This window comes from Papio anubis, chromosome 12 (genome assembly GCF_008728515.1).
Source record: "Papio anubis isolate 15944 chromosome 12, Panubis1.0, whole genome shotgun sequence".
Lineage (NCBI taxonomy): Eukaryota > Metazoa > Chordata > Mammalia > Primates > Cercopithecidae > Papio > Papio anubis.
The window spans coordinates 56,012,037-56,035,324 of record NC_044987.1 but is presented as its reverse complement, the minus strand read 5'-3'; the positions used below and the strand labels follow the sequence as shown (position 1 = coordinate 56,035,324).

Below are 23,288 nucleotides of genomic sequence, written 5' to 3'. Positions count from 1 at the left end.
ATCAGACATAATTATGTCTAGTCTATGCTATGCAGGGATGAATGGGCCAATTCACTTTATACTCCCTACTCAAAAATAACCTTATAGGATTACTTTGGAGATCATATGAGGTACGCAATGTAAAAGTGCTTTGTAAACTTTAAAGCATCATTTCTTTTTTCCAGAGCACCTAGTATATAATGTGAATGTTAGAGGAAACCCAGGATTAAAGCCTATTCATATACTTACCAATACTTGGCAGGCACTGTTAACCTTTTTTTTTTTTTTTTTTTTTTTTTTGAGACAAGGTCTGGCTCTATTGCCCAGGCTGGAGTGCAGTGGTGTGATCTCAGCTCACTGCAACCTGTGCATCCTGGGCTCAAGCCATCCTCCCACCTCAGGCTTCTGAGTAGCTGGAGCTACAGGCATGCACCACCATGCCTGGCTAATTTTTTTTTGGATTGTTTTTGGTAGAGACGGGGTTTCACCATGTTGCTCGGGCTAGTCTCAAACTTGTGAGGTGACGCAATCCGCCTGCCTTGGCCTCCCAAAGTGCTGGGATTACAGGCATGAGCCACTGTGTCTGGCCTGTTAGCCATTTTTATTTTAGCCCTTCCAGCAGAGGTAAAGCAGAATCTCACGGAGATTTTAATTTGCATTTCCCAGATCACTGAACATTTATTCATGTGGTTATTGGACATTTCTGTACCTTTTTGTGGTGAAGTATCTGTTCAAATATTTTGCCCACTAAAAAAAAATTGGATTGTTCTCTTCTTATTGAGTTGTAAAAGTTCTTTATATGGACCAGAAACAAATCCTTTGTTAGATATGCGCGTTGAATATTTTCTCACATTTTGTGACTTGTCTTTTTTTAATTTTATTTTTTATTTTTGAGATGGAGTCTTGCTCATCTGTTGCCCAAGCTAGAGTGCAGTGGTGCGATCTTGGCTCACTGCAACCTCCACCTCCTGGGTTCAAGCAATTCTCGTCCCTTAGCCTCTCCAGTAGCTGGGACTATAGGTGAGCACATCCATGCCTAATTTTTGTATTTTTAACAGAGGTTTAGCATGGTGCTTCATCACGTTGGCCAGGCTGATCTCGAACTCCTGGCCTCAAGTGATCTGCCTGCCTCGGCCTCCCAAAGTGCTGGGATTGCAGGTGTGGGCCACCACGCCCAGCCCATTTTGTTTTCTTAAAGAGGCCTCTTGAAGAACAAGTTTTAATTTTGATAAAGACTACTTTATCATTTTTTTCTCTTTTATGATTCTTGCTTTTTGTGTCCTATATAAAAATCTTTGCTTACCTCAAGATCATGGAGATACTTTCTTCTAGAAGTTTCTTTTCTTTTCTTTTTATTTAAATACAGGGTCTTATTCTGTCACTCAGGCTGGAGTGCAATGGAATGATCTTGGCTCCCTGCAGTCTTGATCTCCGCCAGGCTCAAGTGATCCTCCCACCACAGCCTGCCCAGTAGCTGGGAATGCAGGCACACGCGACCACGCCCAGCTACTTTTTGTATTTTCTGTAGAAACTGGGTTTTGCCATGTTAGCCAGGCTGGTTTTCAACTCCTGAGTTCAAGCAATCTGCCCTTCTCAGTCTTCCAAAGTGCTGGGATTACAGGTGTGAGCTACTGCGCCCAGCCTAGAAGTTTTGTAGTATTGGATTTTACATTTATGTCTCTGACACATTTTAATTTTTGGGTGAGTGGTGTGATATGAAGTAAGGGTTGCTGTTCTTTTTTTATTATTCCTATATTAATGTCAAGCTGTTTCAGCATCATTTGCAGAAAAGGTTTTTCCTTTCTCCATTGGCACCTATATATTATATATTTTTAATAATTCTTTATATATTTATATATTTAAAATATTTATATATGCATTTCAAATATTTATACACATAAATGTATTTATATATATCTCTCTCCTGGACTTGCTAATTTCTTCTAGTGATCTATAGGTTTTTATCCTTTCACCAATACAACATTATCTTGTATCTCTTACTACAGTTTGACAGGAAGTCTTGAAATCAAGTAGTATAAATCCTTACTTTACTGTTGTTCTTTTAAAAACTTCTTTGGTTGCTTGGCCAACATGGTGAAACCTCATCTCTACAAAAAATGCAAAAATTAGCCGAGAGTGGTGGTGGCACGTGCCTTAATCCCAGCTACTCAAGAGGCTGAGGCAGGAGAACTGCTTGAACTCGAAAGGCGGAGGTTGCAGTGAGCCGAGATCGTGCCACTGCATTCCAGCCTGGGAGACAGAGCAACAGACTTTTCCTCCCCGGCCTCTGGAAGGGGCTGCCATGAAGGTCTCTGACATGTCCTGCAGACATTTTCCCCATGGTCTTGGAGATTAACATTAGGCTCCTTGCTACTTATGCAAATTTCTGCAGCCGGCTTTTCTCCCCAGAAAATGGATTTTTCTTTTCTTTTTGAGACGGAGTCTCACTCTGTCGCCTAGACTGGAGTGCAGTGGCGCGATCTCGGCTCACTGCAAGCTCCGCCTCCCAGGTTCACGCCATTCTCCTGCCTCAGCCTCCCGAGTAGCTGGGACTACAGGCGCCCGCCACCTTGCCCGGCTAGTTTTTTGTATTTTTAGTAGAGATGGGGTTTCACCGTGTTAGCCAGGATGGTCTCGATCTCCTGACCTCATGATCCGCCCGCCTCGGCCTCCCAAAGTGCTGGGATTACAGGCTTGAGCCACCACGCCCAGCTGGGTGTTTCTTTTCTATCACATCATCAGGTGGCAAATTTTCTGAACATTTATGCTGTGCTTCCCTTATAAAATTGAATGCCTTTAACAGTATCCAAGTCACCTCTTGAATGCTTTGCTGCTTAAAAATTTCTTCCACCAGAAACCCTAAATCATCTCTCTCAAGTTCAAAGTTCCACAAATCTCTAGGGCAGGGGCAACATGCCGCCAGTCTCTTTGCTAAAACAACAAGAGTCACCTTTGCTCCAATTCCCAACAAGTTCCTCATCTCCATCTGAGACCACCTTAGCCCGGACCTTATTGTCCATATCGCTATCAGGCTTTTGGTCAAAGCCATTCAACAAGTCTCTAGGAAGTTCCAGACTTTCCCACATTTTCCTCTCTTCTTATGAGCCCTCCTAACTGTTCCAACCTCTGCCTGTTACCCAGTTCCAAAGTCGCCTCCACATTTTCTATACCTTTTCAACAACACCTCACTCTACTGGTACCAATTTACTGTATTAATCAGTTTTCATGCTGCTGATAAAGACATACCCGAGACTGGGATTTTTATTTGGATTGTGTTGAACCTACAGAACAATCTGAGAAAAACTGTCATCTAAATAATATTGGATTTTCTAGTTCATAACTACTGTACATCACTCTCCAGATTTAGGTCTTTAATTTCTATCAGCAACATTTGATAGTTTTCACTGAAGAGGTCTTGCATGTTTGTTGTTAAATTTATTCCCAAGTATTCCACGTTTTCCGGTACATTCCACGTTTTCCGGTACCATTCTATAAATAATTAAAATTGTCTCATTTCCCCAATTGTTTGCTGCATACTGTAAAACTTATTTTTTGCAAAAAAACCTTTTTATCTTGTGACCTTGCTAAATTCACTTAAAAATTTTTTTTGTTGTTGTTAAAATAGAGACAGGTTTTCGCCATGTTGCTCAGGCTGGTCTTGAACTCTTGAGCTCCAGTTATCCATCTGCCTTAGCATCCGAAGTGTTGGGATTACAGGCATGAGCCACCACACCAGGACTCTTACTTCTTTTTCTTCCTCCATGGAACTGACTAGGATCTCCAGTACAATGTTACACAGAAGTGGTAAGAACAGGTACTTTCTCCTTGTTTTCAATCTTAGGGCATTATGTTCAATACTTCTCCATTACGCATGATCTTAGCTATAGGGTTCCTTAGAGTCCTTTATCAATTTAAAGAAGTTCTCCTTGACTCATAGTTTGCTAAGAAATACTTTTCTTTTTCCAATGAAGTATTGAGTTGTCAAATGCTTCCTCTGCATCTATTGAGGTTATGATTATATTATTTTTCTCCTTCATTCTCTTAATGTAATGAATTACATTGGTTGGTTTTTTTTGAAGTCAAACCAACCTTACACTTGTGGGATAAACACTACTTTGTCACGATGTCTTACCCCTAATGTATACATACATGCATATTCCCTAATATACATATATTGTCCCTAACAGACACATATAGATATACACACATATGTATTTAGTTGGATTTGACTGCTAATCCTTTGTTTTTAAAGAACATTTCTATTTATTATTCATGGGGGATATTGCTCTCTAATTTTATTTCCTGTCATCTTTGCCAGATTTCTGTTTTTTTTTTTTTTTTTTTTTTTTTTGAGACGGAGTCTCGCTGTGCTCCCAGGCTGGAGTGCAGTGGCGTGATCTCGGCTCACTGCAAGCTCTGCCTCCCGGGTTCACGCCATTCTCCCGCCTCAGCCTCCCAAGCAGCTGAGACTACAGGCGCCCGCCACCACGCCCGGCTAGTTTTTTTGTATTTTTAGTAGAGACGGGGTTTCACCATGTTAGCCAGGATAGTCTCAATCTCCTGACCTCGTGATCCACCCGCCTCGGCCTCCCAAAGTGCTGGGATTACAGGCTTGAGCCACCGCGCCCGGCCTCTTTGCCAGATTTCAATAGTAGGGTTATGCTGGTCTCATAAAATGAGCTGTGAAAGAATCCCCTCCTCTGTTTTCTGAATGACTATGGGTAAGATTTGTGTTATCTTTGAATGCTTGGTAGAATTTACCAGTAAAACCATCTGGGCATAGTTTTCTAGGTATTTGCTTAAGAGAAATAAAAACAAATGTTCCTACAAAGATTTGCTCATTACTGTTTAAGAACAAATGGGTCTTAATTTGTAACAGCCAAAACTGGAAACAATCTAAATGCTTATCATCATGTGAATGGAAAAGTGAATTGTGATATAAAGATACACTGTACTACTGAGCAATAAAAAGGAACAAACTAATGACACATGGAAAAACATGGATGAATCCCAAAAGCATTTTGCGGAATGAAAGAAGTCAGGAAAACTAGTACATACAATATGATTCCATCTATGTAAAATTCTAGAAAATGCAAATTAATCTGTAGTGACAGAAAGACTGTTACTGGTTCTCTAGGAATGAGGTAAGGGAAGGATGGATTACAAAGGGGCATGAAGAAACTTTATATAAATGCCAACGACTGTACTTCAATTTCTTCCTAAAAACTTGTGGGGAAAAAAAAGGGTGGGGAAATGTAAAATTGAAAAATCAGTTTAAAAATAATCTTACCTGAGCAGAGACAGAAAAAGATTGGGAAAAAAAGAGAATGTAAGTGATTGTTGCGTCAGTATCAAGTGGTCTAGCATATGAATAACTGAAGTCTCAGAAGGAATGCCCATCAGTGATAGACTGGATCAAGAAAGTGTGGTACATATACACCATGGAATACTACGCAGCCATAAAAAGGAACGAGATCATGTCCTTTGCAGGGACATAGATGGAGCTGGAAGCTGTTATCCTCAGCAAACTAACACAGGAACAGAAAACCAAGCACTGCATGTTCTCACTTATAAGTGGGAGCTGAACAATGAGAACACATGGACACCTGGGGGTGGGTGGATAATACAAACTGGGCCCTGTTAGGTGGGCAGAGGGAGGGAGAACATCAGGAAGAATAGCTAACACATGCTGGGCTTAATACCTAGGTGATGGGTTGATCTGTGCAGGAAACTACCATGGCACATGTTTACCTATGTAACAAACCTGCACATCCTGCACATGTACCCTGCAACTTAAAAGTTGAGGGGGGGAAAAAAAAAAAAAAGAAAATGTGGCAGAAAAAGATTTGAAGAGGCCAGGTGTGGTGGCTCATCCCAGCACTTTGGGAGGCTGATGTGGGAGGATTGCTCGAGGCCAGGAGTTTGGGACCAGCCTGGACAACACAGTGAGACCATATCTCTACAAAAAATTAATCAAGTATGGTAGCATATGCCTGTAGTCTCAGCTACTTGGGAGGCTGAGGCAGGAAGATCTCAAGCCCAGGAGTTTGAGGCTGCAGTAAGCTATGTACTCCAGCCTAGGTGCCAGAGTGAGACCCTGTCTCTTAAAAAAAAAAAAAAAAAGTTAAAGAAATACTGGTGCAAAGTTTGCTAGATGAAAAAAAATAGCAACACATAGAACTAGAAAACTAAGTCAACCCACAAGAACAAAGTGTTTGGACCTTTACCTTAAAACAGATACAAAAACTAACTCAAAATGGATCAAAGACCTAAATGTAAGAGCTACAACTATAAATCTCTTAGAAGAAAACACAGAAGAAAAGCTTCATAACATTGGATTTGACAGTGATTTCCTGAATATGACACCAAAAGCACAGGCAACAAAAGTAAAAATGCATAAATTGAACATGAGAATTAAAATACCTGTGTTTCAAAGAACATATCAGCAGAGTAAAAAGTCCATCTATGGGAGAAACATTTGCAAGTCATATATCTGGTAAGGGTTTAATATCCAGAACAGGTAAAGAACTCCAACAACTCAACAACAACAATCAACTTGATTAAAAAATGGACAAGACTTGGAATATACATTTATCCAAAGACGATACACAAATGGCCAACACACACATGAAAAGTTGCTCAACGCCACTAATCATTAGGGAACTGCAAATCAAAACCACGATGAGATACCACATTGCACCCATTTCTATTAAGAAAAAAAAAACAAAAGGAAGTGATGCTAGCAAAATGGCCAACAAGAAACCCCTACTGCTTGTCCCCCTCACAAAGACAGATCAATGAATAAACAACTACATTTTTAAATTAAATTAAATTAAATTAATTTTTTTGAGAGAGAGTCTTGCTCTGTCGCCCAGGCTGGAGTACAATGGCGCGATCTCAGTTCACTGCAACCTCCACTTCCCGGGTTTAAGCGATTCTCCTGCCTCAGCCTCCTGAGTAGCTGGGATTACAGGTGCATGCCACCACGCCCTGCTAAATTTTGTATTTTTAGTAGAGACAGGGTTTCACCATGTTGGTCAGGCTGGTCTCGAACTCCTGACATCGTCATCCACCTGCCTCGGCCTCCCAAAGTACTGGGATTACAGGCATGAGCCACCACACCTGGCCTCCTGAACAATTACATTTTAGTAAAAATAACAGACGGAGAGCCCTAGAATGCATGAGAGGAGTAACAGCAATTCGATGAGCACAGAAACTTGGGATGGTCACATGGAGAACCGAAGGAAACACACTAGGCCTTTACCACTCCATTGAAGATCAGCTTGGAACCAGGACAAACTTCTTTTGGTGAGAAGGTAGGCAAGAGGATCATGGCAACTGCCATCAACACCTTGGACATCTCAGACCTCACCACTGGAGTCCCTGGAAGTCCTCGTAGGCACTAAGTCCAGTGAAGGGAGTTTAGGGTCCACATAGCTGTGTTCCGTGTGGCTACTGTGCTATGCCATCTTGGAATTGGAACTATGGCTGGAGTGTGTCTTGCTTCAGGGGTGAGTATCCATGGCTCCCTTTCATTCCTGAGGCTAAGCTATGGCTAAGCCATTGCTAGCCCAGTGGCCCAACATTCCAAAGCTGAGCTATGAGCAGCTGTTACACCCTTCCCAGTGGGGTCAAGCAGAAGTAAAGCTAATCCACCTACCCCTCTCCCCGCTCCCTTGGGCCAGAGCTGAAGCAGTACACGCTCTTCTAGGAAAAGAGTATCTTGGCTGCTCAGAACAGTCATGCCTCCACAGTGCCTAAGCTGAAGCCAGTGGCTGCATCCTAGGAAACAGTGCGCTGGCTCCTTAGAGTCAGGTACCCCAGTACCTAAAACGATATGGTACCCTGCATTCCAGGGAAAGGATGCCTGGTCTACTCAGAACAGTCATACTCTCCCGGGCCTGAGCTGAAGTAGCACGTTGTCCCCTGGGGAATGGGTGCCCTAGCTGAGCTGAGAGGTGGTGCATTCCAAGGCTGAGCTGATATAGGACCCTGTGTCTCAGGGAGAGACACCAGTGTCTGAGCTGAGACACCCTGCCCTACAGGCCAAACAACTCTAGTGCCTTGCTTTCCTGGAGCTATACTAGTCCCCTAGAGTCTGAGCTGTTGAGATACTCCTCTCCCTGGGGAGTAGTGTAATTGCTGTGCTGTTCCCTGCCCCTCTATAGCCCAAAAGACTGTGCCATTCCCGGGTATTTGCTAAGCCTAACGAGGGTCCAGAGTCACTGCTACATGGTGTATTATCCCCTGGGACCCAAGTTGCCACTGAGCCTTATTGACTCAGGTTCCCAAATTCTAGTTGTACCCTGCTCCCTGAAACTAAACCTCCAGAACATCCCTTCTTGCCCAGGGTGAGGCCAGTGCTGTGCTCTGCCTACCAGGGGTAGAATTACAGCTGGCCCTTGAGCCTGCGCTGCTAGAGGGTTCAACAGAGTCATAGATCCTGGCCCAGTGGGCAGTCCACATCCAACCTTGGCACCCCAAGACCCAGCTGCCACAACAGGTTCATGAGACTCTGAGCTTAGAAACCCAACCCCACATAAGTTCTAAGCACCAGTACCTAGAACCCAGCACTGCTGCAGCTACTTGTAGGCCATGCCAGACCTGACACCAAAAGGGATCCCCCTGGCTAAGTCTCCTCATTGTGGGGAAAATGAGAACAGAAAGACCTGAAAAGTCCTTGATGCTAAGGACATTAGCAACTTATGCTGCCACTGCTGCTGTACAAACTTCTATAGTCTAGGCCACTGAGGCACTCAGTTATTGTTGATGTTGAACATTGGCAAAGAAGCTGCATGGAGACTATACCATTGCACCTATGTGGAAACACAGTCATCACATCCTTCTCAACTGGAACACTAAAACCCAACTGCAGGTGAAAGTCTTTAAGAAATCCACTCTAGAAAGTCTGGAAGAGGTGATCTTTCCACCAGAAGCATGGACACTTAACATGAAGACACAAGAAACACAAAAAATGAAGGAACTATAACACCAAAAAAGCACCAAAGGAACTCTGTGGCTAGTAATCCTGGCTAGTAACAGAGCCCAATGAAAAGGAGATCAACAAATTACAGAAAGGGAATTCAAAATAATGACCTTAAGACAACTCAGTGAGGTACAAGAAAATACACACAATTCAAAGAAATCAGGAAAAAGAATTCACAATATGAACAAATAATTCAACAAAGAGAAAGAAAAAAAAAAAAAAAACAAAACCAGAAATCTTGCAGCTGAAGAATTCAATGAATGAAATAAAGAACACAATAGAGAGCTTCAACAGCAAACTTGATCAATTAGAAGAAAGAATATCTGAACTTGAAGATAGGTAGTTTGAAATTACCCAGCCAGAAGGAAAAAAGGGAATATGAATGAAAAGAGTGAAGAAAACCTGCAAGATTTATGGAACACCACTAAGATCTACCGGGAGAGATAGACTCTAATATAATCATAGTTGGAGACTTCAACACCTCGCTCTCAGCATGGACAGATCACCTAGACAGAAAATCAACTAGATTTAAACTGCACTTTAGACCAAATGGACCTAACAGAACATTTCATCCAACAGCTGCAAAGTGTAATTCTTCTCATTAGCACATGTGACATTCTATAGGACTGACCTCATGTTAGGCCAAGAGATTTTAAAATAATCGATATTACATCAAGCACCTTTTCTAACCACAATGGAATAAAACTAGAAACCAATAACAAGAGGAACTTTCAAAATTGTACAAATACATGGAAAATTAAATAACATGTTCCTGAATGATACAATGGGTCAATGAAAAAATTAAGAATGAAATTTAGAGCCAGGCGCGGTGGCTCACACCTGTAACCCCAGCACTCTGGGAGGCTGAGGTGGCGGGATCACAAGGTCAGGAGATCAAGACCATCCTGGCTAACATGGTGAAATCCCGTCTCTACTAAACATACAAAAAATTAGCCAGGTGTGGTGGCGGGCGCCTATAGTCCCAGCTACTCGGGAGACTGAGGCAGGAGAATGGCATGAACCTAGGAGGCAGAGCTTGCAGTGAGCCGAGGTCGCACCACTGCACTCTAGCCTGGGTGACCGAGACTCTATCTCAAAAAAAAAAATTAAATAAAATATAAAAATTTAAAAAAAGAATGAAATTTAGAAATGCCTGGAAACAAATGAAAATAGAAACACAACAGAAATGGATAAATACCAAAATCTATGGAATACAGCAAAAGCAGTATTAATAGAGAAGTTTATGGCAATAAATGTTAATATTAAAAAAGTAGAAAATTTTCAAATAAACACCCTAATGATGCATTTCAAGGAAACAGAAAAACAAGAACCAAACCCAAAATTAGTAAAAGGGGAAAAAAAGATCAGAGTAGAAATAAAATTGAGACAAAAAATACAAAAGATCAACCACATGCAGTTAATTTTTTCAAAGAATAAACAAAATCAAACCAGTAGCTAGACTAACCAAGAAAAAAAGGGAAAAGATCCAAATAAATAAAAAATGAGGCTGGGTGCCATGGCTTATACCTGTAATCCCAGTACTTTGGGAGGCTGAGGCGGGCAGATCACTTGAGATCAGGAGTTTAGACCAGCCTGGCCAACATGGTGAAACTCTGTCTCTACTAAAAATATAAATATCAGTGGGTGTGGTGGCACACGCCTGTAATCCCAGCTACTCAGGTGGCTGAGGCATGAAAATTGCTTGAACCTAAGAGGCGGAGGTTGCAGTGAGCTGAAATCGCACCACTGCACTCTCCAGTGTGGGGGATAGAGTGAGACTCTGTCCCCTCCCCCCCCAAAAAAAAAAAAAACAAAAAAACACCAAAACGCTGGGCATGGTGACTCACGCCTGTAATCTCAGCACTTTCAGAGGCTGAGGCAAATGGATTCCTTGAGGTCAGGAGTTAGAGAGCAGCCTGGCCAACATGGCAAAACTTTGTCTCCACTAAAAACAGAAAAATTTGCCGGGAGTGGTGGTGGGCGCCTGTAGTCCCAACCACCTGGGAGGCTCAGGTATTAGAATCACTTGAACCCAGGAGGCAGAGGTTGTAGTGAGCCAAAATCATGCAGTTGCACACCAGCCTGGGTGACACAGCGAGACTCCGTCTCAAAATAAAGAAGTAAATGAATTAAATAAAAAAGAAAAAGGAGACATCATAACTAATAGCACAGAAATGCAAAGGATCATTAAAGATGATTATGGGCCAGGCACAGTGGCTCAGGCCTGTAATCCCAGCACTTTGGAAGGCCGAGGCGGGCGTATCATGAGGTCAGGAGATGGAGACCATCCTGGCTAACATGGGGAAGCCCCATCTATACTAAAAATACAAAAAAATTTAGCCGGGCGTGGTGGCACGTGCCTGTAGTCCCAGCTACTTGGGAGGCTGAGGCAGGAGAATCACTTGAACCCGGGAGGCAGAGGTTGCAGTAAGCCGAGATCGCACCACTGTACTCCAGCCTAGGAGACAGAGCAAGACACCGTCTCAGAAAAAAAAAAAAAAAAAAGATGATTATGAACTATACACCAACAAATTAGAAATCCTAACAGAAATGGATAAACTCCTGGACAAACACAGCTTACCAAGATTGAACCAAAAAGAAATAGAAAATCTGAACAGAGTAATTATGAGTAATGAGATGGAATTTGCAAAAACAATCTCCCGTCAAAAGCAAAAACAAAAAAGGGCCCAGCTAAGACCTCAGAAGCACAATCAAAAACTAAACATAGACAAATGGCTGGATGTGGTGGCTCATATCTGTAATCCCAGCACTTTAGGAGGCCAAGATGGGCAGATTCCTTGAGATCAGGAGTTCGAGACCAGCCTGGCCAACGTTGTAAAATCCTGTCTCTATTAAAAATACAAAAATTGGCCAGGCATGGTGGCACATGACTGTGGTCCCAGCTGCTCGAAAGGCTGAGCCAGGAGAATCACTTCACCCTGGGAGGCAGAGGTTGCAGTGAGCCGAGATTGCGCCATTGTACTCCAGCCTGGACGACAGAGGGAGATTCTGTCTCAAAAGAAAAAAAAAAAAAAGACAAATGGGGCTATATTAAACTAAAAATCTTCTGCACAGCAAAGGGAAACAATCGACAGAGTGAAGAGACAACAATGGGAGAAAGCCATTCTGCAAGCTATTCATCTGATGGAAGGTTGATATCCAGCATATACAAGGAACTCAAACAACTCAACAGCAAAAAAACAAATAATCCAGTTGAGGCAAATTAGCTGAAAATAGATATCTTTCAAACTAAGACAGAAAACCAGCCAACATGTATATTTAAAAAAAAAAAAAGTTCGCCATCACTAATCACCAGGGAAATGCAAATCAAAACCACAATGAGATATTATCTCACCCCAGTTGGGATGGCTATTTTCAAGAAGAAAAATAACAGATGCTGGTGAGGATGTGGAGAAAAGGGAACTCTTACACACTGTTGGTGGGAATGTAAATTAGTACACTCATTATGGAAAACAGTATGAAAGTTCCTCCAAAAACTAACAATAGAACTACCTTATGATCCAGCAATCCCATTACTGGGTATATATATCTGAAGGAAAGGAAGTAAGTATGTTGAAGAGCTATTTGCATCCCTATGTTTATTGCATCAGGAGTCACAATAGCCAAGATAATGGAATCAACCTAAGTGGTCATCAACAGATAAATGGATAAAGAAAATGTAGTATGATTCCATGTATATAAGGCATCTAGAGAAGTCAGACTCACAGAGACAGAAAGTAGAACGGTTTTCAGGGCCTGAGGGAAGAGGAAATGGGGAGTTGTTGAATGGTTAGAATTTCAGTTTTGTAAGATAAAAAGATTTCTGGAGATTGATTATATAACAATATGAATGTACTTTACTGAACTGTGCATAAAAATGGTTAAGATGATATATTTATGTTATGTATTTACTACAATTTTTTTGAAAGAAAAAATCATTCAGAGGAAGGAAAATACAGAATAAAAAAAATTAAAATAACTGCTGATCTCTCATCACAAACAATGAAGGTCAGAAGACTAGAATGGTATCCTTTAAATGCTGAAAGAAAACAGAACTGTCATTCTGGAATTCTATACCTAGCAAAATGTCTCTCAAAACTGAAGGTGAAATTAAGAAATTTCCAGATAAATGAAACCTGGAAAAATTTCTCACCAGGCCACTCACATGGCAAGAAATGGCAAAGGGAGCTCTTCATACTAAAGAGTAAGAAAACCAGGGGAAAACCTCACTAGACATTGTTTGAGTTTTGCTTTTAACACTTACACATATTTTAAAGAAGTTAAAAGGGAAAAATGATCTTTCATAGTTATGCAGGTATTTACTATTTCTATTGCTCTTCCCTCATTCCTGAAGATTCAGGTTTCCATCTAGTACCATCTTGCTTCAGCCTGAGGAAATTTCTTACCAGTTTTTAAAAGGAGATCTCTTGGAAATGCTCTTATTTTTCCTTTATCTGAGAGAATGTCTTAATTTTGTTTACATTCCTGAAGGATACTTTTGCGGAATACGGACTCCTTGGTTGGCAGAGGGTTTTTTTTTCCTTTTCTTTTTTTTTTTTTTTTTTTTGTTTTTTTGAGACGGAGTTTTGCTCTTCTCACCCAGGCTGGAGTGCAATGGCGCGATCTCAGCTTGCTGCAACCTCCGCCTCTCAGGTTCAAGCGATTCTCCTGCCTCAGACTCCTGAGTAACTGGGATTACAGGCACCCACCACCACGCCTGGCTAATTTTTTTGTATTTTTAGTAGAGACGGGGTTTCACCGTGTTAGCCAGGATGGTCTCCATCTCCTGAGCTCAGATGATTCACCTGCCTCGGCCTCCCAAAGTGCTGAGATTACAGGTGTGAGCCACCATGCCCGGCAGCAGAGGGTTTTTTCTTTCCATTAGTTTCAAGTATGTTTTCCTTTATTACATGGAATGTTGTTTTAATAGGAGCTTTGAAATCTGTGTCTGAAAATTCCAACATCTGGGTTATTTTGAGGTTCGTACCTGTGACTTCCATTGAGAATGGGTTATATTTTTCTGGTTTTCAATACGCAGAGACATTGTGGATTACAGATCCCTGAATGCTATGAACATTATGTTGTGTAGATGCTGGGTTCTGTTATAATCCCATGGAGAAGTGATTTTTTTTGTTTGTTTTGAGACGGGGTGTCACTCTGTCACCCAGGCTGGAGTGCAGTGGCACGATCTCGGCCCACTGCAACCTCCACCTCCCGGGTTCAAGCGATTCTCCTGCCTCAGCCTCCTGAGTAGCTGGGATTACAGGGGCCCACCACCACGCCCAGCTAATTTCTGTATTTTTGGTAGAGATGGGGTTTCACCATGTTGGCCATGCTGATCTCAAACTCCTGACCTCAGGTGATCTGCCCGCCTCGGCCTCCCAAAGTGCTAGAATTATAGGCGTGAGCCACTGCACCCGGCCGAGAAGTGATATTTTTATAGGAAATCAACCTGGTTAGGTTCAGACCGCAAGTTCTGTCTCTCCTCCTGTGTATGGTAGTTCAAATCTTCATTCAGTTCACATAGACTTTGTTGCACTCGATTGGGTCCCACACGCGTAGCCCAAGGTGATCCTAAGACTCATGTAGTTTCATTCCCAGAGTTAGAAGATCCCTTCTCCAGCTCTCTTCATTCTGGAATACTTGCTCCTTCCAGCCCCAATGGGGCCCCTCTTCTGGTTCCCCTACTCAGAAAGATGGGGTTTTTATGACATTTTAGACATTTGTTCCACTGTGCTACTTTGTGATGGGGCCCAACCTGGAGGCAAATCCACGAAAGACAAAAAGTTTACCTCTGTGTAGTCACTTCTACAAGTTTTTCTCCCCTTTACAATCTGTCTCCTTTCATTCATTTTTCAGAGTCTTTGGGCATTGTACTTTAGATTTTGTCCAGAGTTTTTAGTTGTAATCAGTGGGAAGGAAAGCCTGTGGTGGCTTCTGCCACCATAGTGGAACTGGAACTCCCCAATTCTTTTTCAGTTTCTATATCCATCCTAAAATCCACCATCTCTTCACCTATTATATCCATTCATTACCCCCATAGATTAAAAAATTAACGTAGTTATTTTAAAGTCTTGTAGGCTGGGTCCAAAAGCTGGGTTTATTTTGATCTCTTTCTAGATATCGAGTTCTCTTAACTATGGGTTAATGTATACAGTTTTTCATATACCTGGCATTTTCTCATTGTGTACTGAATATTCTGGATGATATGTTATTGGAACATCATAGGAGAAGCCCTGTAAACTGAATTTCACTTCTTTCAAGAGTCAGATCTCTTGCAGTTTCTGCCTTTTTAAATTGCTCTTCGGGGCCTTAAAAGTTATTTTTTAATATTTTGTCCAGAGTTTACAATTATTACAGTGGGTTCAGCATGATGCAAGCTACTCCACTACTACAAGAAAATATACAGTCTTTCTGGATTTAAGAAAGCTTCCTTCCTACCCTTCAGTTGGAATTCTGCAAACATTATTCGAAGTTATTTTCTCCAAAAATCTCCCTGAGATCCTGCTCATTACCCTATCATTCCCTCATCCACACAAGTGAAAACCACGACAGAGAAGAACATGGCTTGGTCAAAGGCCTACAACAATGTGACTTCCTCAGCTGCAGAAAGTTCTATCTCTTCTACTAGGTTATCCCTCTACAACACAGATTTGTTCAAATATTTATTATGCACCTACTGTGAGCTCCGTCTTCAAATAATAATGTATTAATATAAAAATCCACACTACAAGGCAGAACGAGAGAGAGAATAAAAAACTGCTGTGGTGATTCATAGAAAAAGTGAATTCCATCCAGGTAAGAAGATTAATAGAGATTTCACAGAGGAGGTGGTGGGGCAAAGATTAGCCCTAATGGCTAATTCAAGCAGAGATGTTTTTATGTTTGTTCTCTGATGCGTCAGCAGGATCACTGGAGTGATGGTGGTGGCAATTGTTAATACTATATAAATCCTTCTACTTAAAGGGTGAGCTGTAGACAAGCTGCATTGGTATCATCTGGAGTTTATCAGAAAGGCAGGATCCCAGGACATAGGCCAGGCTTACTGAATCAGAGTATTTCAACAAGGTCTTCAGGTATTTCATATGCATGTTTAAGTCTGCAAGGCACTACAGCGAAGTACTTTGCCTTTCACTACAACTATGATTTTAAGACCTTACATTCTCTGCTCCCAGGCAGTTGTATATGTAGTAGAAGAGGATGGGGCATAAGAAGAACAGGTAAAATGTATTTACTCTATAGTACTATTTTATGTATGTTTTATCATTTTACACTCATTAGTAAGCCTTTGAATTAGTTATTTCCATTGTGAAGATAACAATATTGAGGGTTAATTAGGTTAAATAATTGGCCTAAGATCACAAAGAAAGTGGAAGAACCTGATTTTGAACCCATATCCGACTGACTCCAAAGCCTGAACATGCTTTCCATTATACCACACTGCCTATCTCTGGTCAGTGATTCAGGAGAATCAGGTACTATTATTTACAGTTATGCCACTAACTAGAGTTCAGTGACCTTGATTAACTCACTCTATCTTTTTAGGACTCAGCTCTTCATGTATAAGTTGATGAAAGTTGAACTAGTGAAAGTTCACAAACAAATCAACCATGTTGCTTCATGAAAATGGGTATCTGAGGCAGCCTTAAGAATGAGTTTTGGGGCCTCTTCTGTGTGACAGCAGATGACTCAGAAAAACAAAAGTAGGGTAGCATAGTGTAGAGAAAAGAGTACAGGACCAGGAACAAGAAGACCTGGGTTCTAGCCCAACCTCTGCTATTTATTAGTTGAGAGTCTCAGTTTCTTCATCTATAAAATGGAGATAAAATTTTGTACACTGGCTATGTCTCAGTGTGTTGATTGGTTCAAATGAGATATGTATGAAAATATTCTCAAGGACAAAATCAAGTAATACATTAGTACAGCCATTTCTCCATTTGCCTTAATTGTCATAACATGAATCATGAATTAGATCTTGTAAGTTAATTAAAATGTGATTTGTAATCTGCTGGCTATGGTAGCAATTGGGAATTAGGTCTGGCAAAGCCTATCGGCTCTGCACTTTTGCTTACCCTAACAATGGGAATAAAACATAATAAATATATGTCCAGGTTCTGCACCTGTGAAAGAGCTGATGATGTCAGAAAAACAAAAGACCATTATCCTAGAGCAGGGAGCCATTGCTCTATAACTTTGTTAGGATGGAAATTTTCTATATCTGTGCTGTCTGGTACAGTAGCCCTAGACATATGTGGCTACTGAGGACTTGAAATGTGGCTAGTACAATTGAGGAACTGAATTTTACATTTTATTTCATTTTAATTAATTTGAATTTATGTAGACATATGCAGGTAGTAGCTACCATACAGAATAGTGCAGTTCTAGAGCAAAAGCAAGGTATGGATTTGTTCAACAATGTTATGGTTTTATAGCTATACTTTTAAGGCCAACAAGTAAATTTACTGTTTTTTTTTGCAATTCGGAAACTCTGTCCCCTAATGCTTTCACCCCTGCCTCCAAATCAAACAACATTTTTTATAGCATTGTTTTTGATAATGGGAGGTTTCTCTGGAACCCAGTAATCACCGTGTAGCAACACAGATGATGCCAATAAAATATGAAGGCTACAGAAGCAAAAAATTATGTTTTGTCATAGATGTGTTTGTTTACCTGAAACGATATAATGTTTTGCTTGTCTTTAAAATTAAAAAACTAGGGACTGAAAAGTACTAGGCCCTGTGAGCAGTCACTAACCCACCTAATGGCTGTGGCAGCCTCCTACCTTGCATTTTCTGCTCTTCGGCTTATGCACTGGTGCAAGTAGAGATACTCCTGAGGTGCACTGGTGGACAAGGCGGGCTGCATGTGGTTTGACACAGGGGGTTCAAACGTGAACAGAGTTGGCTGGCTGGAGTGTGATGGGGCTGAGGACTTGCGCTCTCGGAGAAGGTGCTGGCTAGAGCTGCTGAGCTCAGCTGGAGAAGAGCGGGGGCCATGACCAGCTGAGGAAATGTTTCTCAGGGTGTCTGTAAAAAGGAGAAATAGCTCTGTGAATGAAAAAAGAAGGAAATGTATCTTTATCCCAAAGTGAGTTGTCAGAGGAAGAAAAAAGAGTAAGAGCAGAGGCAATAATCCAGCAGTAGCATTCTCTCCCTCTCACAAACCTGCCCCTTGCTGCCCTCCTGGCCATCTTGGTTGAAGAAGAGATCCTCTGTACCTCTGTACTGCTTCTGGGGTAGCCTGGAGGTGACTTCCTATCACAATTTGGGCCATATCTGCCCCACTTCCAGGAAGTACGGCTACCTGTGGTCTAGGAGTGTGACCCTGACGCTCAGGCAAGGTCTGCCTCTAGAGCAATGTGTACTACCACCTTCCCACTCTTTGGTGGCTCCTGCTGTCGTCAAAGGATGAAATCATGTCTTTTGCAGCAACATGGATGCAGCTGGACATCATTATCCCAAGTGAATTAATGCAGAAACAGAAAAGCAAATACCCTAATGTTCTTGCTTGTAAGTTGAAGCTAAACACAGGGTGCACATGGACATAAAGATGCAAACACTAGACACCGGGGATTACGTTAACAGGGAGGGAGAGGGGGGACAAGGATTGAAAAACTACCTATGGGGTACAATGCTCACTATTTGGGTGATAGGATGAACAGAAGGCCAAACCTCAGCATTAGACAATATACCCATGTAACACACTTGCATATGTACCCTGGCGTCTGAAAAACAAGCCGAAATTAAAAAAAAAAAAAAAAAAAAAAATTTAAACATCTAATTAACGGGGAAAAAAAAAAAAAGCTAAGGCTGGCTTTGTTAAATGAGGCTTTGCTTACTGAAGACTCATTAATTGAGGCTCTGGACTGTGCCTTACTGCATTAATGATAAAAGCACAAATGCATTTGGAGCTGTCAATACTGGACCCCAGCTGCTCCTGCCTGGCCTCCTGAGACCTCCAAGGACAGTTACATTCCCCACTGCCCACCACTCTGTCTATTCGTCTTTTTCCCTCTTATCTTAAACTCTCCTCTGTTGTGTTAGAAAGTGAGGTATTAAGGAAGGATAATAACTTATAGTGCTACACCCCAAGCCAAGGGCATTATTCATTCGGCTGGCTCTCTAAGCTTAGTCCAAATTCCTTAGCATAACATAACAAGGCTTTTGACAGTCTGACCTATTTCCCGCTTTTCTCCACCCATAAACAAGGCATATGGAAGCATCATCAATCCCTGAACACACCAGCCTCTTTTATGATTCTTTGTTTTGGCCTCTGCTGTTCCTTCCGCTTGGATTTCACCTCTACTCTACTGGCAAACTCATATGTAGACTTTTTATCCTATGCGGATATCATATTCTCTCCGAAACCTTCCTGGAGTTGGATCTTCTTCTGTGTGCCAACAGCACTTGGCCCATGCTCCCATTATATCCGCGGTCACTATGCTTCCTTGTCTAACCCATGGCTTTGAGAACAGTGACTGTGATGTTGTTACCATTATAGTCCCAGCATTTACCTAATAAAGGCAAGGTATATAGCAGGTTCTTAGTTCATGTCTGCAGACCAAACAAACACAACACGTTCATTCAGCATTCAAAAATTCCACTAGTGAAACTTCTTGTTCAAGAGAAATAAAAGTTTAAAGATGTAATTTTAGGCAGCATGATAGTTGGTGGGTTAACATTTTGGTGGTGGTGATGGTGATATTCTAGGGTTATTCAACTCATGTCAGAGGGGACACAGTTCACCTTCTACTTCCTGTCATCTGACCTACCTCAGGCTATACCCTTCTCATGGCCCTAGGCAGGATCACCAGCTCATTAATGCTCTACAGTATTAATTACTCTCCAGGCATTTCTGGTGCTGGGCAGGACACCTTCTGCCAGTGTACAACAGAAAAAGCTGATGGGCCTCTGGGGAAAAACTGTTCCACTGACAGCTGTACTGACCTCCAAAATGAACTCCCATTACAGGTCTTGCAGTAAACTGGACATTTGTTAACAGAATCGATGGCTCATTACTCCATTATATTTGCAAGATGAACTCTCTAATAGTGGAGGAGAGAGGTTTTACAATATGGGACAGAGTAGCCACAGGGCCATGGAAAGAATACAAGCTACTGCCTAAGAAAACACAGGGAACCTGCAAAAACCAAGCCTCTGGTGAGATTCTGTATTCTCTGTTGTTTCATTGGACTCCTCTTCCTTCACCTGCCCCTTCAGTGGAGGCATTCCTTAGGGCTCCACTGTAGACCTTCCTATAGCCTCTCTCTCTCCCGCTGGAGACTCTCCAGGGGTAATCCTGTCCACTGCCACAGCTTCAGTTACCACCTATGTGCTGACAACTCTCAAATCTTCATCTCTATCTCAGTTCTCTCTCCGGTACTCCCTGCTGTATATCCCTTCACCTGCTGAGCACCTCCATTCAGACGTCCCACAAGTGGGCCAAACTCAACAATTTAAATTGACCTCTTCATCACTCATGTTCCCTGTCTCAGTGAGGTCCCTCATCACCAGCCAATCAGTTCTCCAAGCCAGAAGTCCAGGCATTATCAATGACTCTTCCATTTCTCAGCAAGCATGTCATGTCATTATGTCACCGTCCCACTTAAAAACTCTTCTGTTATACCTCAGAAGACTTACAAATATCTTTCTTTTTTTCCTTTTTTTCTTTTCTTTTTTTTTTTTTTTTTTGAGATGGAGTCTCACTCTGTCATCCAGATTGGAATGCAGTGGTGCGATCTTGGCTCACCACAACCTCTGCTTCCTGGGTTCAAGTGATACGCTGGCCTCAGCCTCCCGAGTAGCTGCGACTACAGGCATGTGCCATGACGCCCAGCTAATTTTTGTATTTTTAGTAGAGATGAGGTTTCACCATGTTGGTCAGGATGGTCTCGATCTCCACTGCCTTGGCCTCCTAAAGTGCTGGGATTACAAGCGTGAGCCACCACACCCAGCCAAAGCTCTCTCTTTTTTAGAGACATGGTCTCACTCTGTTGCTCAGGCTGGAGTGCCATAGTACAATCATAGCTCACTACAACCTCGAACTCCTGGGCTCAAGCAATCTTCCCACCTTAGCCTCCCAAATAGCCAGGACTACAGGCATGTGCCACCATGCCAGGCCAATTAAAAAAATTTTTTTGTAGAGACAGGGTCTCACTATGTTGCCCAAGCTAGTCTTGAACTTCTGGCCTTAACGAATCCTCCTGCCTCGGCCTTCCAGAGGACTAGGATTACAGGTATAAAGCCCTGCACTCAGCCTCTTTTTTTAAAGCCACTTTCCTGTTTCTTTCTTCAACCTTCTTTCTTACCGGTGCTTCCCTGTGTTTCAAATAAAATTCCAGGAAAATATCAACCTTTCTCTCATCACTTTGTACATCAGGCTGTAAACACAGTGATGGCAGAGATTCTGAAATGGTTTTATCCTCATCATTAAGCCCAGTGTGTGATACAATTCAATAAATACGTGTTGATCAAAGAAAGTACAGAACATAAGAAATCCTTATTCCTCAGTAACATTCACTGACTCCTCACTGCCTTCAGAATAAAGTTGAGTTTCCTCAGTATTACAAGAAAGGCCATTGACACAACCTACTTATTCTGCCTTGTCATCAAATGCATCCTTCATGCCCCCTATGTTGAATGCTTTGGCTGTGAGTATAAATAAAAGAGGAGTGACCCATCCTCACCTCTGCAGCCCCTGCCTTGAGCTCAGCCTGGAGTCATATCTGTGACTCCGTCTGTTCAGCTGCATACTTGGGGAAGTCATTTCACCTCTGAGAGTCTCAGTCTCCTTATTTACAAACCAACACAGGGCAGCTATAAGAATGAAAAGAATGAAATACGCACAAAGTCTAGAAAATCTTGAATGTCATAGGTACATGGAACACCTTCTAGTCACTTATGTACCCCCAGGGCCTAAAACAGCCCCAGCCATGGTATGTATGCAATACGTATTTGTTGACTGATCATACTGAAAAAATAAAAGAATTTTTCCTGGCACAAAAATCCAAATATGCATGTTTCTTGTGGTCAAAATCAGAGAGGTTTTAAAGGTTTGTTAATATGAAGTAGGGATTAGGATGAATTGTGCCTTCATCTAACAGAAACTTGGATTTCTATTCCAGCACAAAGCCATGTCAATGAAACCAGCCAGCTCCATCTAATGATCGACAGCTTGGCCGGGTGCAATAGCTCATGCTTATAATCCCAACGCTTTGGGAGGCTGAGACAGGAAGGTTGCTTGAGGTCAGGAGTTTGAGACCAGCTTGGGAAACCTAGTGAGAGCCGTTTCTATCAAAAATTAAAAAATTAACTGGGCATGGTGGTGTGTGCCTGTAGGCCTAGCTACTCAGGAGGCTGAGGTGGGAAGACTGCTTGAACCCAAGAGATTGAGGCTGCAGTGGGCTATGATCGCGCCACTGCATTTCAGCTAAGATGACAGAGTGACACCTTGTCTCAAAAGAAAAAAAAGTATGTAGCTGTAGATAAATTCTTTCAAAGCTGTTTTGGCACTAAAACTTGCCAAAATCCCACTTCTGCTTGCAACTTTAAAAAGATCTCTGCCTAAATTTATGTGATTATTTCTTAGTGTTTATACTAGGTTGACTAGTGTCCTTCCAAAAGTCATGTCTACCTGGTATTTCAGAATGTGATCTTACTTGAAAATAGCATCTCTGTAGACACAGTTAAGGGGAGGTCATACTGGATTAGGGTGGGCCCTCATCCAATGAACTGGTATCCTTCTAAAAGAGACACAGAGACAGAGAAACACACAGGTAGAATACCATGTGATGTATGGGTCAAGGTGGAGATTGAAATGATGTATCTACAAGCCAAGGAATGCCAAGGACTGCTGGCAGCCACCAGGAACTAACGGAAAGGTAGAAACAGACTCTCCTTAGAGCACCCAGAAGGAACCAATACCACCAATGCCTTAATTTTGGATATCTAGCCTCTAGAACTGTGCGAAAATACATTTTTGTTGTTTTAGTCTACCCAGTTTGTGGTAATTTGTCATGGCGGTCCTAGGAAACCAATATATACCATAAAACCTAAAACTTCAAACAAGGTTTTCTTGCTTATCTCAGGAAAAATAATTACAAAGCTAAATTCAGAGACAACTTTTCTGGAATAAGATTTTCCCATTTTGGACCCTGAAGGCCAAGTACCCCTGCTACTTCTTCCTCCATGGTTCCAACCCCCAATTCTGATGAGCTGCTCATGCCCCAACAGATGAGGTTCCAGGGAGGTGCTACCTCACTTTCCTCATCAACTGGAGGCAAGAGCTTCAGCAAACTTGGGTTTGGTGCTGTTTTGTTTCGCTC

General features: G+C 41.9%; 1 protein-coding gene across 4 annotated transcripts in view; it reads right to left on the bottom strand.

The window, feature by feature from the left end:
- The window catches only part of GAB2 (GRB2 associated binding protein 2), a 202,717-nt gene that overhangs the window by 17,519 nt on the left and 161,910 nt on the right, over nt 1-23,288 (bottom strand). For 3 of the 4 annotated variants that reach the window (XM_031653082.1, XM_021926357.2, XM_021926355.2), the window contains exon 3: nt 17,748-18,012. In XM_031653082.1, the coding sequence (XP_031508942.1) occupies nt 17,748-18,012 (265 nt within the window). The remainder of the gene's footprint in view (nt 1-17,747; nt 18,013-23,288) is intronic. The other variant, XM_031653080.1, reaches the window with a different exon arrangement.